Genomic DNA, 16,727 nt, shown 5'->3' on the forward strand with positions numbered 1-16,727 from the left:
CTAGTTGCAGTGAGTGTGGCTACTCTTTATTGCAGTACACGAGCTTCTCATTGTGGTGGCTTCTCATTGTGGAGCATGGGTTTTATAGCACAGATTCAGTAGTTGCAGTGCACGGGATTAGTTACTCCAAAGCATGTGGGATCTTCCTGGACCGAACAGCGACACAGGACCTTCCCGGACTGAACCTGTGTCCCCTGCATTGACAGGTGGATTCTTACCCACTGTGCCACCAGGGAAGTCCTCTTGTTTCATCTTTTCACTAAGCCCAGGTGCATGACCATCCATCCACCGGATAGACAGACCCGTCCTAGGGGAAGGCTGCTCACCCAGGTTAACTCCCAGCCATGGCAATTATGTTCATAAAGATGCTAAAGGCTGGAAGGGACCATCTGATCCGCATGGACAGATGTGTCCCTGGGGGCATGCCGGAGAGCTCCCTATTCATTCCTCCACCTCTGGCTTCCCCTCCTGGATCCCCTAAAGTGCCCTCTGTTCAAATACAAGCAAAGAAAGAAAAGGAAGAAGTGCCTGAATGTTCCATACATTCACAAGACACAATCTCTACATCATCATACAGTAAAATGCAGGAGAAATGGAGAATCAAGTAATACTCCTTTATTCAAATTCTGTGTTCTTGGGACTTCCCTGATGGTCTGGGAGCTAAGACTCCAAGCTCCCAATGCAGGGGGCCCGGACTCAATCCCTGGTCAGAGAACTAGATCCCGAGTGTCACAACTAAGACCCAGTGCAGCCAAATAAATATATTTTTTGTAAGTTCTCATTGCAAGAAAAAAAAACCTAATTCTGTGTTCTTATAGTCCACTTATTTTGAAAAATATTTTCATAAGTATAGTATTAAAATAATATATAACATTTATTTAACATTTGCTAGATATTGGGCACTTTTTTTTTAACCTATAATAATTGGTTAAATTCTTATAGAGCTCCTACAAGGTAATTAGTATTTTCTTCTCCATTTTAAATATGAGGAAACTGAAGAAAAGAGAAGCTAAGTGTCTTGCCTAACATCACATGGACAGTGATCTTTTTGCCTGGTGTGAGAAACCAAAAGCTTTTTTAAAGAGTTCTACTTATCAAACCTATCCTTGTATCTATATTTATTTTCCTGCTGCTAAATCCAAATTTGACAAGTATTGTATAGAATGAGCATCTAGTACAAGCAGATTAGCCTTAAGTCAGAAGATCTGGGTTTCTTTCCCTATTTGGCACTTATTTGCAGGATAATTGTATCTCTGTTTCCCTGGTATTTTATCCCAGGCCTGTCATTCCCAAAAGCACTCAATTTGGTTGATACAGGTCACCCTTTTATTATCAGTCTTTGAGCAAATCACCTAATTTTCCCAGACCCAACTTTGGATACTAACCCCTCCTTTTATTTTATTTTTAGATTAATATGTTTATTTATTTTTATTTCTGACTGTGTTGGGTCTTCATTGCTGTGTGTGGTTTTCTCTCTAATTGCAGCATGAGGGATTAGTTGTCGCTTAGCATGTGGGATCTTAGTTTCCCAACCAGGGATTGAACTTGTGTCCCCTACAGTGGAAGGCAGATTCTTAACCACTGGATCACCAGAGAAGTCCCTACTCCTCCTCTATGATTGCAGAAGGTTAAATGGGCCAAAATGTGTGAGGATGCTTAGCCCAAGGTGCAACAAAAGTAGCTGTGCTGCACATACGTTGATGGAAACTGAAAGTCAACAACTGATTAATGTAGCCCTCACCACGGATGCTTAGATTCTTAGTCGCTTCAGTTGTGTCCAACTCTTTGTGACTCCATGTAGCCCACCAGGCTCCTCTGTCCATGGGATTCTCCAGGCAAGAATACTGGAGTGGGTGGCCATGCCCTCCTCCAGGGGATCTTCCTGACCCAGGGATTGAACCCACATACCTTGCATCTCCTGCATTGCAGGCAGGAGACACCAGGGAAGCCCTAGCCCTCACCATAGACAGGCAAAATCTAGAGCCTACTCAGAACCGTAGTTATCCACTGTTTGCATCTTGACCGGAAGAGGGTCTTCCCTTTGCTAACTGTGAAAAGACACTCAGCATTCCTGTGTGAAGAGAATTTCTTTTAGGCCACACTGTGCAGCATGTGGCATCTTAGTTCCCCAACCAGGGATGGAACCTGTGCCCTCTACATTGGGAGCTTGCAGTCTTAACCACTGGACCACCAGAGAAGTCCTTTCTGGTTTTTTCTTAAGAGGCTATTTTAAAATAGGCTCTCAGCTCATCTGCAGAAGTGACTAGTCTTACTTCCAGAAAGTGGAGGTTTTGGATCTCAGATCTCCAGGGGCTTCCTCAGTTATTTAAGCACAGAGTACACATCTCGAACTCTCAGAACCAAGGCAGACCAGAGGAGAACAGTAGCTAACTGGGCTCCCTTTGTGGTTTCAGGATGGGAGCCTTCTTCTCCCCATGTCTCCCTGCCTTCAACGTCCTCAAGCTCATTGGGCTGATGTACCTGCGCAGCTGGGCTGTGCTGACCTGCAATGCGCCGCACCAGCAAGTCTTCCGGGCCTCCAGGTCAGTGAGTGGAGAGAACTCACACCAACCACACTCACCTTATCCGGGGGTGGGGGGGGGGGGTCTCTCCAGCTCTCTGCCTGTCAAAATCTTGTTCACCCTCCATTTGCATTTCCTCCCTGAAGCCATTGCCAATGCTCACTGCTCCCCTCCACCCCGACCTTGGAAGGAATCACAACTCTCCTTTAAGCTCATGACACTTCCTTTACAACTTTTTCCTGAAGTTTAATCATCATCTGGTGTCAGTCACTCAGTCATGGCCGACTCCCCATGGACTGTAGCCCACCAGGCGGCTCTGTCCATGGAATTCTCCAGGCAAGAATACTGGAGTGGGTTGCCATTCCCTTCTCCAGGGCATCTTCCCAACTCAGATTGAACCCAGGTCTTCTGCATTGAAGACAGATTCTTTACCGTCTGAGCTTTCTCAGCTCCTATATATATATACATATACATATTTATATGTGTATATATATATTTTTTTTATATAAAATGTGTGGGCTTCCTGCATGGCACTAGTGGTAAAGAACCTGCCAGCCAATGCAGGAGACATAAGAGACACAGGTTCGATCCCTGGGTTGGGAAGATCCCCTGGAGTAGGGCACTGTAACCCACTCCAGTATTCTTGCCTGGGAAATCCCATAGACAGAGGAGCCTGGTGGGCTATGGTCCATAGGGTTGCACAGAGTCTCACACAATTGAAGCAACTTTGCATGCATGCATAAAGAATGTGTATACATAAATAGAGAAAGGCCTCACAGATTAACACTCACCTACTTACTATGATCTAAGTGGCCCGATATTTTCTTTACTCTTCTAATCAGTCTGTTTCATTAGAGAGAACATGCTGTCTGAGAATCTTTAGGTGAACAGATCATTCATTCTCTTTTCAGGACTGTTTACAGTCCTAAGAACACCAAAGAGGCCTGCACTGTCCTCATGGGAAGCCTGAGTGGCCAAGCTTTCAGATACTAACTTAGGGCCCAGGGCCAAGGGCTTAATCAGGCAGAGACTATTTTTCACCCTGAGCAGCCAGGAGCAGAGCAGATGAAAAGCTGAGAGACACAACCAAGGGAGAGAGTTAAGAACCACAATGAAGGAGTCACACCATCCTCAGACATAGGGGACAAGCTCAAGGCTGGCGACTGGAGAGGGAATCACTACTTAAGGACTCAGGTGGGTGGGACAAAGGTTCTAAGATTTTTTCCATGAATTAGGTTTACTATGTGATGGCCATGGGATCACCTCTCTCTTGGTTTGAGGTGGACAGATGCTCAGCAAGTGTTTAGTAGATGAGCAGGTTGGGCTGGGTGATCATTAATTTCCTTGGAGTATCCATTTCTAGTTTGCTAAGTTGCCTGTGACCCTCTGACAGACCCTTTCCTTAGCAGTAATGGGAGGAGGATATTTTTTCTGTTTGCAGAGAATTAGGGCTACAGTTTCTGTGTTGGTGTTTTGGGGGGCAGGAGAGGTGCGGTGATACATACGCATCAGTGGCAGCTGGCCAGGAAATGAACTCAACACCTGGCACTTGTTTTCTTTGCAGATCCAACAATTTCTATTTGGCAATGCTCCTGTTTATGCTCTTCCTATGCATGCTGCCAACAATTTTTGCTATTGTCCGGTACAAACCATCTCTAAATTGTGGACCATTCAGGTAAGTCAGGGCTTCCCAGATGGTGCTAGTGGTAAAGATCCTGCCTGCCAATGCAGGATACGCAAGAGACTCGGGTCAGATCCCTGGGTAGGGAAGATTCTCTGGCATAGGAAATGGCATCCTACTACAGTATTCTTGCCATTAATAGAGGAGCATCCCATGGACAGAGAAGCCTGGAGGGCTACAGTCCCTGGGGTCTCAGAAGAGTTGGACATGACTGAACGTGCAAGCATGGGTAAGTTGTTTTAGTTTAGTTGGCTCTGCCTGGAGCTACTGACAGCAGAAGGGAAAGGACTCCTGTATTGAACTGAATTCTCCTGGCTCACAAAGCAGGTCAACAGCAGAGAGAAACTGCAAATTCACATCTTTTGAATCCATGACCAGTGTTCTTCTCTTGCTAAGCCAGCTGCCCTCAAATATGATCATCTTTGTGCTCATCTTAAAGTCCACTTAAAATCCAAATGGGGAAAGGTCTTGCTCCAGTGCTGGAAAGAAATTCTCCCTGGTCAGCCTTACCCTTCTAGAACTCAGTCCGTGTCACTTTTTTTAAAAAAGATATTTTTGATGTGGACCATTTTTTTAAGTCTTTATTGAGTTTGTTTCAACACTGCTTCTGTTTTTTATGCTTTGGTTTTTTTGGCCATGAGGCATGTAGGATCCTAGCTCCCTGACCAGGGATCGAACCCACACCGCCTGCATTGGAAGTATGGAGTCTTAACCACTGGGTGGCCAGGGAAGTCCCCAGTGTCACTTCTGATTCTACACTTATCTAGCTGCATCAAGACAGAAGTCCCTAGAGTTCTCTCCACCTAGGATTTGCTTTCAATTAGGGTTTTTTTAATTTTTTTTAAAATTTTATTTTTTGGCTGTGTAGCCTATGGGATCTTAGTTCCCCCAACCAGGGATCGAACCTGTGCCCCCTGCATTGGAAGCATAGAGTCAACCACTGGACCACTGGGGAAATCACATTAAGTCAGTTTTGATACATTTATGTAACATTTACAGTCTGTCTTTGTATACATTATACACACACACACATACCCCCATGTAGTTATTGACTTCATCTTCAAGCCTACATGTTAATTAAATGAATACTTCAGATAGCATCATCTTAGGAACCCTACATATCATCCACATTCATCGGATACTTATTTTAGCTTTGAAACTGACTTGAGGATTGGCCTCTGGTCAACTAGCCGCCCCCCGCCCCCTCCATTTTTTAAAGGCTCACAGGATCCTTCTGCCAAAAGCAATTTAATCTGGAATTATGGTTTTCTTTCTCACAGTGGACAAGAGAAAATTTATGACATCGTGTCAGAAACTATTGAGAAGGACTTTCCCGCGTGGTTTGGCTCTGTGATTGGGTACATCAGTAGCCCTGTGGTCATCCTGCCAGCCGTACTGCTACTTTTGTGAGTACTTTCCTGCCAGTTCTAGGGGGACTTCTATGTGTTTGGCCAACAAGAAAATCACTGCTTCCCAGTTAGAGTATAAATTCAGTGAGTTCATTCAAAAGTCACTTATGGAGCCTGATGATCTGAACAGGAACACTGAATACCATGGGGACCAGGGAGGCAGAGCATGATGGATTCATCACCAGCATTTGGGCCATCGCTGTGGCCATTATCTTGGTGTTCAGTGTCATTATCATTATTTTACTTTCCAGAGGTTTAATCTCAACATGGAATTTTACAGTGCAGCTTGGTAGCATCTGTTTTGACTTAAAGGGAAAAGAACATCAAATAGTGGATCCAAGATTCCTGGCATGATGCACTGTAAATGCCTCACCCATCTTCACTCCTTCCTTACTGTTGTCACCTGTAAAGAATTTCAGGTCCATGGAGGTGGCTTTGAAAATCAGGAGAGAGAAAAAGAATGCCGCCCCTTCCTGGTGCTCACCAGCCTGAGAACTTGCTGATACCTTTTGTCCCCAGAGGGTGGGCTGGGATGGGAGTGGGGGTTGGTTGGTCGCCCACATCTGGCGGGGAACACAGCCAGAAAAGCTGAGAAAGGAGATGAAGTACACTCACCACCCTGTGCTCTTCCACCCTAGCATGCTCATCTATTACCTGCAGAGCATCGCAAGATCCTTAAAACTCAGCAACCACCAGCTCAGAATGCAGATCCAAAATGCAAGTATTGTGTAACCTTTGCTATTGTGAATGTGTGTCAGCCATCTGACTGATGTCCCTGGCCAGGGAATACAAGTGAGGTCATGCTTGGACTCTTGGCCCTCCCTCCCCCTGTCAGGACCTCCCAGGGCTATATAGTTACAAGAATACCCAGGCCTTCTGGTGTCAGAATGAGCCTCCTATCCCAGAGGCTTTGTTGATACCCTCAGCATTTCAGCATCCTCTCCTGTGGCCACATGGAGCTTACAATGGACTAAGCTCTTCTCCTGGCTCTGCTGATGGGGAGGGGAGAAAGGATTCCTCCCCAGCCCCATGTCAAGTTGGAATCTGAGCCCAAAGACACTGTTTAGACTCAAAGACCCACCTTTTCCCTATCTTTTAATTTCTGGTTGTCATTACAGTAAGTCCCCTACATAACGAACAAGTTCTGTTCAGAGAGCATATTTGTAAGTCCAGTTTGTAAGTCCAACAAAGTTAGCATAGGTACCCAGCTAGCATAATTGGCTATATATCACTGTTCTGTCGTAGGTTTATCATGCTTTTCACATAAAAAGTACATAACAAACAGACATACAAAATAAAAAAGCATTTTTAATCCTACAGTACAGTACCCTGAAAAGTATATTAGCACAGTACAACAGCTGGCACACAGGGGCTCTCATCAAGTGAACAGGCAAGAAGAGTTATTGACTAGAGGAGGGAGTGGAGGTGGGAGATGGTAGAGCTGAAGGATCATCAGCAATAGGAAACAGAGGTTAAGCTGAGGTGTCACTCAGGCCAGATGTTGATGGAATGTGTGTTCACATCTTTGAAAGTATGTAACAGCCCCAAGAGTGAGCTCCTCCTTAAATTTGGCCCCTGGAGATCTCACTTGCTTCACCCCAGCCCCAGAACCCCATGTGAAAAACTCCCACCTTTCTTTTTTTAAAAACTCTCATAAATATCAATTAATGTAAAGAAACACTAACTCATTTCATAACTAACTCATTTCATAATAAAAAAATGTATCTGGGGACTTCCCTGGCAGTCACATGGTTAAGACTGGGTTTCCACTGCAGGGGGCACAGGTTCAATCCCTGATGTGGGGACTAAGATCCTACAGGTGGCATGGCTTGGCCACTAAAATAAAAAAGAAAAAGAGAGAGAAAGAAAGGAAAGAGAGAGAGAGAGATGCAGCCAGAGTTGCAAAGTGCATTTTTATGAAAACATACATCTCCCATACGGTGGATCCATATTTCTCTTTTGTGTCTCAGGCAAACTATTCTTAGCAGAATCTCAACAAAATCTATCAAAGAGCTGCCCCTAAAAGTGAAACTTGCCAGGGATTAAAGTTCAGCTTTCAGGTGTCAGCATGTATTCATTCAAGTCACAGGCTTAGTGTCAGCAGATGCTGTCCTCAGGTGATGGTAGTAGCTTGGCCATGGCCCAACTATGAGCAATGATGGCCCAACTACCAGCACCTTCCCCAGTCCCCGTAAGAATAGTATTTGTTATTCCTTCCTGCTAAATCCAAAACAAATGTATGATTATCATTTATATTTTAGGCAAGATCTGAAGATAGGAAAAAGGTTGCCCAAATGGTAGAAGGTAAGTACAAACAAGAGTTCCTGATGTCTCAGTTGGTGGGTATTTTTTAAAAAAACAGCCATTTAAGGTTCAATATTAACCAAAACAACAACAAAAAGACTTCCTACTCTAGTTCAGTTTTCACAATTAATTAGACCCAATAAAAATCTAGGGATAGGCAAATACCTGGTGGTCCGGTGGTTAAGATTCTGTGCTCCCAAAGCAGGGGGTGTAGGTTCGATCTTTGATTGGGGAACCAATCCCACATACCTCAAGGTGTGGTCAAAAATAAATAAAATAAAAATGAAACAAAAACTATAACCTAAAGCCTTCTTTAAAAAAATAATCTTAGGATATAAATGTTGGTCTGTATCTGTAATTTTTACATCAGATCTAGGCCTGTGAATAATCCCCAAACATGCCTGAAATCAGAAGGAAATATTGAAATAGGCAAGCAAAAGCAGCACAAAATTCTGGAGGAAGCCCATAAGAATGTCTTGGCCTTGTTTACATCCGTGTACTTCCTCTCAGTGGCTCATTTCTTCCTTGCAAGATGCCCTCCCCTGTCTGTGCCCCTTGGGTCATATCCCCCATGATCCTGTGGGGGCCTCTGTGTCCCCCACCTGCAGAACAATGTCAGGTGGGCAGGTCCAGCCATGAATACAGATTTCCCAGTAAGGAATCCAAGCCCAGTGGGCTCACCTCTTCCTGTCTTGCCCAGCAGTTCCTGGACACACTTGTTCCCATTTAGGCTTATCCAAGGAGAAGGAAAGAACATCCCTGTAGAAAGAATGAAAATATAAAGAGGATTGTGGGCTGAAGGGAGGGGAAAGTGGACAGGTACAGCTCAAAGGAAACACATCTGCCACTTGGAGCCACTGACAGGTCATGGCATGAGCCAGAAGGATCACCAGACAATGGCAAAATTGTGTGGCTCGTGTTCTCCTGCAGAAAATGAATGAGAAGATGACCCAGAAGGCTCTGCTGGCCGGTTCTTTTGTCTGCTTTTCCTTTTTTTTTAAACTCTATGGCTCTTTGATATTTATTTATTTCTTTATTTGGCAGCCCCAGGTCTTAGTTTTGGCACATGGGATTTTTAGTCATGACATGCAAGCTCTTAGTTCCCTGACCAGGGGTGGAACCTGTCCCCTGCACCGAGAGCTCAGAGTCTTAGCCGCTGGACCACCAGGGAAGTCCCGTTTCATCTGCTTTAATCCAGAACTAATTGGGAGGGATGTGTTTCCTTCCAGGAAAATGCCTGATTAAGAGTCTTGAGGCCTCAGGGTTGTGTTCGCTCCAACCACTTTCTCAGAGAGCAAGCCTACACATAACAACTGCTGTGGGAAGAGACTGTAGCTTATGTTACAAAATTCCACTGTTTCATTGTCGTTCAGTCACTAAGTCGTGTCCCACTCTGCAACCCCTGGACTGCAGACCACCAGGCTCCCCTGTTCTTGACTATTGTCCGGAGCTTGCTTAGATTCATATCCATTGAGTCAGTGATGCATGTAACCATCTAATCCTCTGCCACCTCCTTCTCCTCTTGCCCTCAATCTTTCCCAACATCAGGGTCTTTTCTAATGAGTCAGCTCTTCGCATCAGGTGGCCAAATTCCACTGTCATTGTCAAGTATTATTTGCCAATGGAGCATAATTCAGCTTAGTTCCAGTTACCTTCAAAAATTAGGATTTCTATAAATTTTCTCAGAATAGCAGTATCATCCTCTTGTGTCCATTTTCCAGCCCAAGACCACATTTGTTTTTCACAGTGTTCTCTGAATTGTTTCTAAAACATCATAATTATCATCCAAGCTCCATTGTATCCATTACATAGACAAACAACCAGAGCCCCAGAGCTAATGGGGGCCATTATATGGTGCAGCTAAAAAGGCTTGGGGTTCATTTGATTCCTCCTACACTCCTTTCTGGCTTCCTTGGTTGCTCAGTGGTGAAGAATCTGCCTGCCAATGCAGGAGACATGGTCCAGTCCCTGGGTTGGTAAGATCCCCTGGAGGAGGAAATGGCAACACACTCCTGTGTTCTTGCCTGGGAAATCCCATGAACAGAGGAGCCTGGCAGGCTACAGTCCATGGGGTCGCAGAGTCAGACATGACTGAGCGACTAAACAACACTTCCTTCCAACTCCAACTCTCAGTGAAGAAATGATTTGAATGATAAAGTTTCACCTATCCGGCTAGGAGTATCCACAAGTGCACACAACTCTAGATCCACCTGCAGCGAGTCAGGATACTGGCAGTGACACCAACCTGAGTGTGTCTTCCTCTTGCCCTCCCTCTTCCTGCAGCCCGAATCCAAACCCAGGATGAAACCACCAAGAGGTTTCCCAAGGACAGTGATCTCGGCAGCCAGCTGTCCTCGGCTCACTCAGCGACACCCCAGAACAACGGCACTGTGGTCAATTTTGACTCATCAAGCAGCAGGAGTAGTAGGGTGGAGACCGTTGCCCAGCCCACGACTCCGAGCCCCCAGCCAGGGCCTGGCAGCCCCAGCTCCCCTCTTCCTGGCTTCTCCAGGTCTAGGCACTATTCTACCAGGTGAGTCATCTGCAACTCGGCAGAAAATCTGCCTTCTTGGTGATACCTTCAGTGATGGCCCAGGGCCGTAAAGAGCAGCATAAAAAGCCATTAAGGCTTCAAAGGCCCTAATAGTTTCCAAGGAAGTGAGAGCCATTACATTCCATTTCTGCTGAACATCACAAGGCCACTTCTTCCTGTAACAGCTGCTATTGAGGAAGAAATGAAAGGACAAAGTTTATCAAGCAAGACAAATTCTTCCTTCTCAGCCTTCTGCCATATAACCTATAAGCAGACCTTCCTGCCAGCCTAGGGTATTTATTTCTATAGCCTATGAAAAGAAAATGCCTTAAAAAAATTTTTTTTCCACTGGGGACTTACTTTAATGAAGGGCAGGATTAATTTTATTTTATCCTTTTAAATCAATATTTTTCTAAGATTTTTAAAAATATGGACCATATTTAAAGTCTTTTATTGAATTTGTTACAATATTGCTTCTGTTTCTTGTTTTGGTTCTTTGGCCAGGAGGCATGTGGGATCTTAGTTCCCCAACCAGGGATTGAACCTGCACCCCCTGCATTGGGAGGTGAAATCTTAACCACTGGACCACCGGAGAAATCCCAGAGGGATTAATTTTAATTTGTGTGTCAGTTGTTTGCTTATCAATGGCAGCAACACTCTAACTCGTGAATTCCCAAAACAAATTTATTGTAAAGAATTCTCTAATGTCTAATTCAACAAGCTTTTATTGAGAATCAACTCTATCCTAGTCTCTGTGGTTACTATAGCTGCAGAGATGATCAGACACATCTCTGCCTCAAGGAGTTGACAGAATAGTGAGAGAGTGATGTAGGTAATTTTTATATAATGTGATAAATGCTATACTTCTGTGATAAACATGTACTCTCAGAGGACGGGGTAAGTCTACGTGGAGAATGCATAAATATTTCATAGGAGAAATAATATTGGACTTCAGCCTTAAAGACTAAGTAAGAGCTCACTAATGGAGAAAAGCCAAGAATAGTATTGAGTAATAAACTGTTTTTTTAAAACTTTTATTTATTTATTTGGCTGCACCAGGTCTTAATTGCAGCATGTGGGATCTATTTCCCCTGTACAGGGATCAAACCCATGCTCCCTGCATCAGGAACACAGAGTCTTAACCACTGGACCACAAGGAAAATCCCATAAACTAGTATTGATGAAAAGCCACTTTTTAAATTGATTTAAAAGAAACAATTCTTATATTTCTGGGATAAAACAAACCTGGTGACAATGTACAATTCTTTTTATTTATTAAGAAACAAACTAGAATATGTTCCTGAGCATTCTTGGTTGGTTATAGACAGTATTGCCTAAGACCTACACCAGTTAAAAAAAAAGTTTGCAGTTCTTAGTCAATTAAATCCCTCCATTAAAAGGAGACAATGGCATTGAAAAAAATGAAATAATGCTATTTGCAGCAATGTGGATGGACCAGGAGATTGACATACTGAGCGAAGTAAGTTAGACAGAGAGGGAGAAATACCGTATGATATACTTTATATGTGGAATCTAAAAAGAAATGATACAAATGGACTTACAAACCAGAAAGAGACTCATAGACTTAGAGAACAAACCTATGGTTGCCAGGGGGTTGAGGGGAAAGAATGAGGGGAAGGGATACTTAGGAACTTTGGGATGGACATGTACACACTGCTATATTTAAATGGATAACCAACAAGAACCTACTACTGTATAGCACAGGGAAATCTGCTCAATGTTGTATGGCAGCCTGGATGAGAGAGGAGTTTGGAGGAGAATGGATACATGTATATGTAAAGGCTAAATCTCTTTGCTGTGCATCTGAAACTATCACAACCTTGTTAATCTGCTATACTCCAATACAAAATAAAAAGTTAAAAAAAAAAGGGGGACACTGCAGTAGAGTAAAAAAAATGAAGACAATGGTATTTGTGTAAAAAAAGTGGTTACTATCTGAGGTGATGAATATGTTCTTTAGCTTGAGTGTGGTAATTATTTCACAATATATACATATATTAAATCAAGTTATGTACTTGAAACATATAATTTTTATATGTCAATTATACCTCAATAAAGATGAGGTATATATTACTATACTAGTAATTGAAAAGGTCCATTACTATTCCACTATACAGACACACCATGATTTATTTAACCAGTTTCCATTTAGTATATTTTTGCTTTGGGGATATAGAGAGAATGTTATAAAGAAAAAACAAAAAAAAAAGTAAAAATAAAAAACAAAAAAATTAAAGAATGTACCATAGCAGAGAATAAGCATGAACAAATGTATGATGTTATAAGGAAGTGAAGCATCTTTGGAAAATGACCATAGAAAAGGGTCGAGGGGTTCCCCTGGTGGCTCAGGAGTAAAGAATCCACCAGCAATGCAGGAGACGTGGGTTCGATTCCTGGGTGGGGAAGATCCCCTGGAGATGGAGATGGCAACCCACTCCAGTATTCTTGCCTGGAGAATCCCATGGACAGAGCACACCTGAGAGAGGGGTCTAAGGGGTCACAGAGTCAGACACGACTAAGCAACTGAACACACACATACAAGGAGAGCCTGGGAGGGGGCAGGAGATGAGTCTGGAAAGAAGTGGGATGCTGAACCACTAAGGCCTTTGAGTCTCTTTGGAATTAGAACATTGTCTCTTTATTATTATTATAAGTAAAGTTGATTTACAAAGTCACATTAGTAAGTGATTCAGTTATATAAACATAGATATATACATATAACTTTCCTGGTGACTCAGAGGGTAGAGAATCTTCCTGTAATGCGGGAGACTTGGGTTCAATACTTGGGTCAGGAAGACCCCCTGGAGAAGAGAATGGCTAACCAGTCCAGTATTCTTGCCTAGAGAATCCCATGGACAGAGGAGTCTGGTGAGCTACAGTCCGTGGGGTCACAAAGAGTCAGACAAGTGACTTTCACTTTCTTTTCACCTTATTCTTTTGCAGATTATTTTTCATGATAGGTTATTACAAAATACTGACTATTGTTCCCTGTACTGTACAGTAGGTCCTTGTTGTTTAAACTTTTTATCTTTTTTTGTTTGTTTTCACTCCAGGCTGACTATATTATTGGCAAGATCTTTTATATTTTAGTTCTAGGCTGGCTAAGCTATTGGCAAGACCATTTCTGCATTATATGGGTCAATTATTTCAACTGTACCTACACATAAGAAAGCAGAACCCTGCAGTCTTTTCATGGAGACTGGATATCGAAAAGGCGCACTGCCCCTAACTTATATGGAGGATTCTATTTGATCAGAATGTAACACAGTGAAAACAATATAGGTAAAATATAGGAGGGTTATTTGGCAGGGGGGATTGTCTTGTTTTAAAGACAGTAAATTAACAGGAATTGTCTTTGTGTATATATTGGGTTCTGGCAAGGAGGAGGGATTCTAATAGTCCTGGAGAGGTGTCGGTTGAAAATAAAACAAACAAAAAAAACGCACAACCTAAAGTTTGAGACTTATGTTTTAGTCAGCAGACTTACTGAGGACTGGGCTTCCCTGGTAACTCAAATGATAAAGAATCCACTTGCAATGCAGGAGACCCAGGCTCAATTCCTGGGTCAGGAAAATCCCCTAGAGAAGGGAATGACAACCCACTCCAGTATTCTTGCCTGGAGAACTCCGTGGGTAGAGGAACCTGATGGACCACAGTCCATGGGGTCGCAGAATCAGACATGACTGAGTGACTAACACACACACACACACACACACACACACACACACGCAGTGAGGACTATGGCCTAGGACATGGCATCTCAGATAGTTCTGAGGGACTGTTCCAAAGAGGTAAGGGAGAAGTCAGAATACACCGGAAGATTTGCTGGAAAAAAAAACATGCAGTGGAACATCAAAGGATAACTGCTAGTTGCAAAATACAGATGTCTCAACTTAATGACTTTAGTGCTTTAAAAAAATTTTTTTTTTATTGGAGTATAATTGCTTTTCAATATTGTGTTTATTTTTGCTGCACAACAACATGAGTCAGTCATATGTATACATATATCCCCTCCCTCTTGAGCCTCCTTCCATACACTCATCCCACTTTTCTAGGTCATCACGGAGCACCGAGCTGAGCTCCCTGTTCCTCTATGGAAAGATGCAAGAATCTGGGCTCATTGAAATCATTCATTTGATTTGAATCTCAACTACCTAGGGCCAGTATCTTGTTTTTCTCTATTCTGAAACTCCTTCAGGGTACACTGTTTTGGGTAGCTGCTGATGGCTTTACATTCTTGGTTTAAAGAAATGGCAGGTGACATTCTTTTTCTTTTTTTTTTTTTTTTTTAGTGCAACAATAGAAATGTATTGTCTCTTGGTTATGTAGACTGGAAATCTGAGCCTAAGTTGTTGGCAGGGCCCTGTTCCCACTGAAGGCTCTAGAGAAGGATCTGTTCCAAGCCTGTCCTGGCTTCTGGTAGTTTCTTGACTTGTGGCAGCGTAACTGAAGGTGACAATCTTTGTCCATACATTATGGGGAGGAACTGTCCCAGAATCTGGACAGCTACATGGCAGAGATGATCAGGGGCAATGTTCACAGAATGCACTCCACAATCCCTAGACACACTATGTTGTCCTTGTGGTTTAGTCACTCAGTCATGTCTGACTCTTTGTGATCCCATGGACTGTAGTGCACCAGGCTCCTCTGTCCATGGGATTTCCCAGGCAAGAAAACTCTAGTGGGTTTCCATTTCCTCCTCCAGGGAAGCTTCTCAACCCAAGGATCCAACATGCATCTCCTGTGTCTCCTTTATTGCAGGTGAATTCTTTACCTCTGAGTCACTGGGGAAGCCCCTAGGCCTAAAGAATTCTGGAGATGTTGAATGGGGTGTGTGTTCTTCACATGAGAAGGACATGAATTTGGGGGGCCAAAAGCCAGAATGCTATGGACCAAACTGTATCCCCTCAAAATTTATATACTGAAGCCCTAACCACCTGTATTTGGAGACAGGGTCTATAAGGAGGTTAGAGGTTAAATGGGGCCAAACCGGGAGGGAGGGGTGGCTTAATCCAATAGGAAACGTCCTTATAAGAAGTGGAAGAGACACCCAGAACTCTCTCCTTCTGTGTGTACACAGAGAAGAGGTCATGTGAGGATGGAGACAGAGGAGCCTGGCGGGCTCAGTCCTGTCCATGGGGTTGCAAAAGAGTAGGATACGACTTAGCAACTAAACAAGAGCTACAATGTTAGAAAAGGACTATCAACAAGCCAGTAAAAGAAGTCTGACCAAAACCAACCCTAAGAACACCTTGATTTTGGACTTCTAGTTGCTAGAGCTGTGAAAAAATAAATTTCTGCTGTTTAAGACATCCAGTGTGTGCTTTTCTTTTATGGTGCCCTGCAGACTATTGGGGCTCCCCAGGTGGCGAAAGTGATAAAGACCCACCTGCCAATGCAGGAGACGTGAGAGATGCAAGAGAACACAGGTTCGATCCCTGGGTTGGGAAGATCCCTTGGCAGAGGGCATGGCAACCTACTCCAGTTTTCTTGCCTGGAGAATCCTGTGGACAGAGGAGCTTGGCAGGCTGCAGTCCATGGGATTGCAAGAGTCAGACACTGCTGAGTGACTAACACTCCACAGGCTATTACTAATACAGGGTCCTGCACATTGCTTAAAAATTTTTCCTAGATGTTTTTTATTATGATGTTATTCAAGGTGGCATTTGGAATAGGGGTTCTGAGACTTTTGTGCACCTATTAATAGTGGTCCTTTGTTCCTTTTCTTGAAGCCTGCTCTTACTGCTATTGCCTCACATCAGTCTACCTTGTAGCTTCTGTTACTGAGCTGCTGCATTCAAAGGGACCTGACCCTGGTTTACCTTCATATTGGAGGACAAAGACAGTACGATTTCCAAATGCTATCCTTGAGGTTATGACTGGGAAGTTTAGGATAGGATAGTAAGTCCCCTGAACCAGCTGGTGTGCAGTGTGGTCAGCAAACTGTGCAGATGAGTTTCCTGAATGTCCTGCAGGAGATGGGCGCTCTCCTCTCCCCTGTCAGGGAGCGGCCCTGATGAGTGGGGTTTGATTTGTTACAATATTGTTTCTTTGCTCCTCTGCCAGTGATGAAACCCGCACCCCCTGCAGTGGAAACGTGGAGTCTTAACCACTGGACCACCAGGGAGGTCCCCACTGGACTCACTGATACTTCAGAGCAGGTTTTGGTGAAAATGTAGTGGCAGCGGCCACCTGTCCTGCAACACTTGGATGGCTTGGGGCTCTGAGAACACCAAAGCCACAGGTGTCTAACTACC

General features: G+C 43.7%; 1 protein-coding gene across 1 annotated transcript in view; it reads left to right on the forward strand.

The window, feature by feature from the left end:
• TMC3 (transmembrane channel like 3) overlaps positions 1–16,727 on the forward strand; it is a 51,790-nt gene that overhangs the window by 33,713 nt on the left and 1,350 nt on the right. Inside the window, exons 16-21 of the mRNA XM_070478217.1 lie at positions 2,415–2,543; positions 4,087–4,197; positions 5,484–5,609; positions 6,251–6,329; positions 7,874–7,916; positions 10,200–10,449. Of these exons, the coding sequence (XP_070334318.1) occupies positions 2,415–2,543; positions 4,087–4,197; positions 5,484–5,609; positions 6,251–6,329; positions 7,874–7,916; positions 10,200–10,449 (738 nt within the window). The remainder of the gene's footprint in view (positions 1–2,414; positions 2,544–4,086; positions 4,198–5,483; positions 5,610–6,250; positions 6,330–7,873; positions 7,917–10,199; positions 10,450–16,727) is intronic.

This window comes from Odocoileus virginianus, chromosome 16 (assembly GCF_023699985.2).
Source record: "Odocoileus virginianus isolate 20LAN1187 ecotype Illinois chromosome 16, Ovbor_1.2, whole genome shotgun sequence".
Lineage (NCBI taxonomy): Eukaryota > Metazoa > Chordata > Mammalia > Artiodactyla > Cervidae > Odocoileus > Odocoileus virginianus.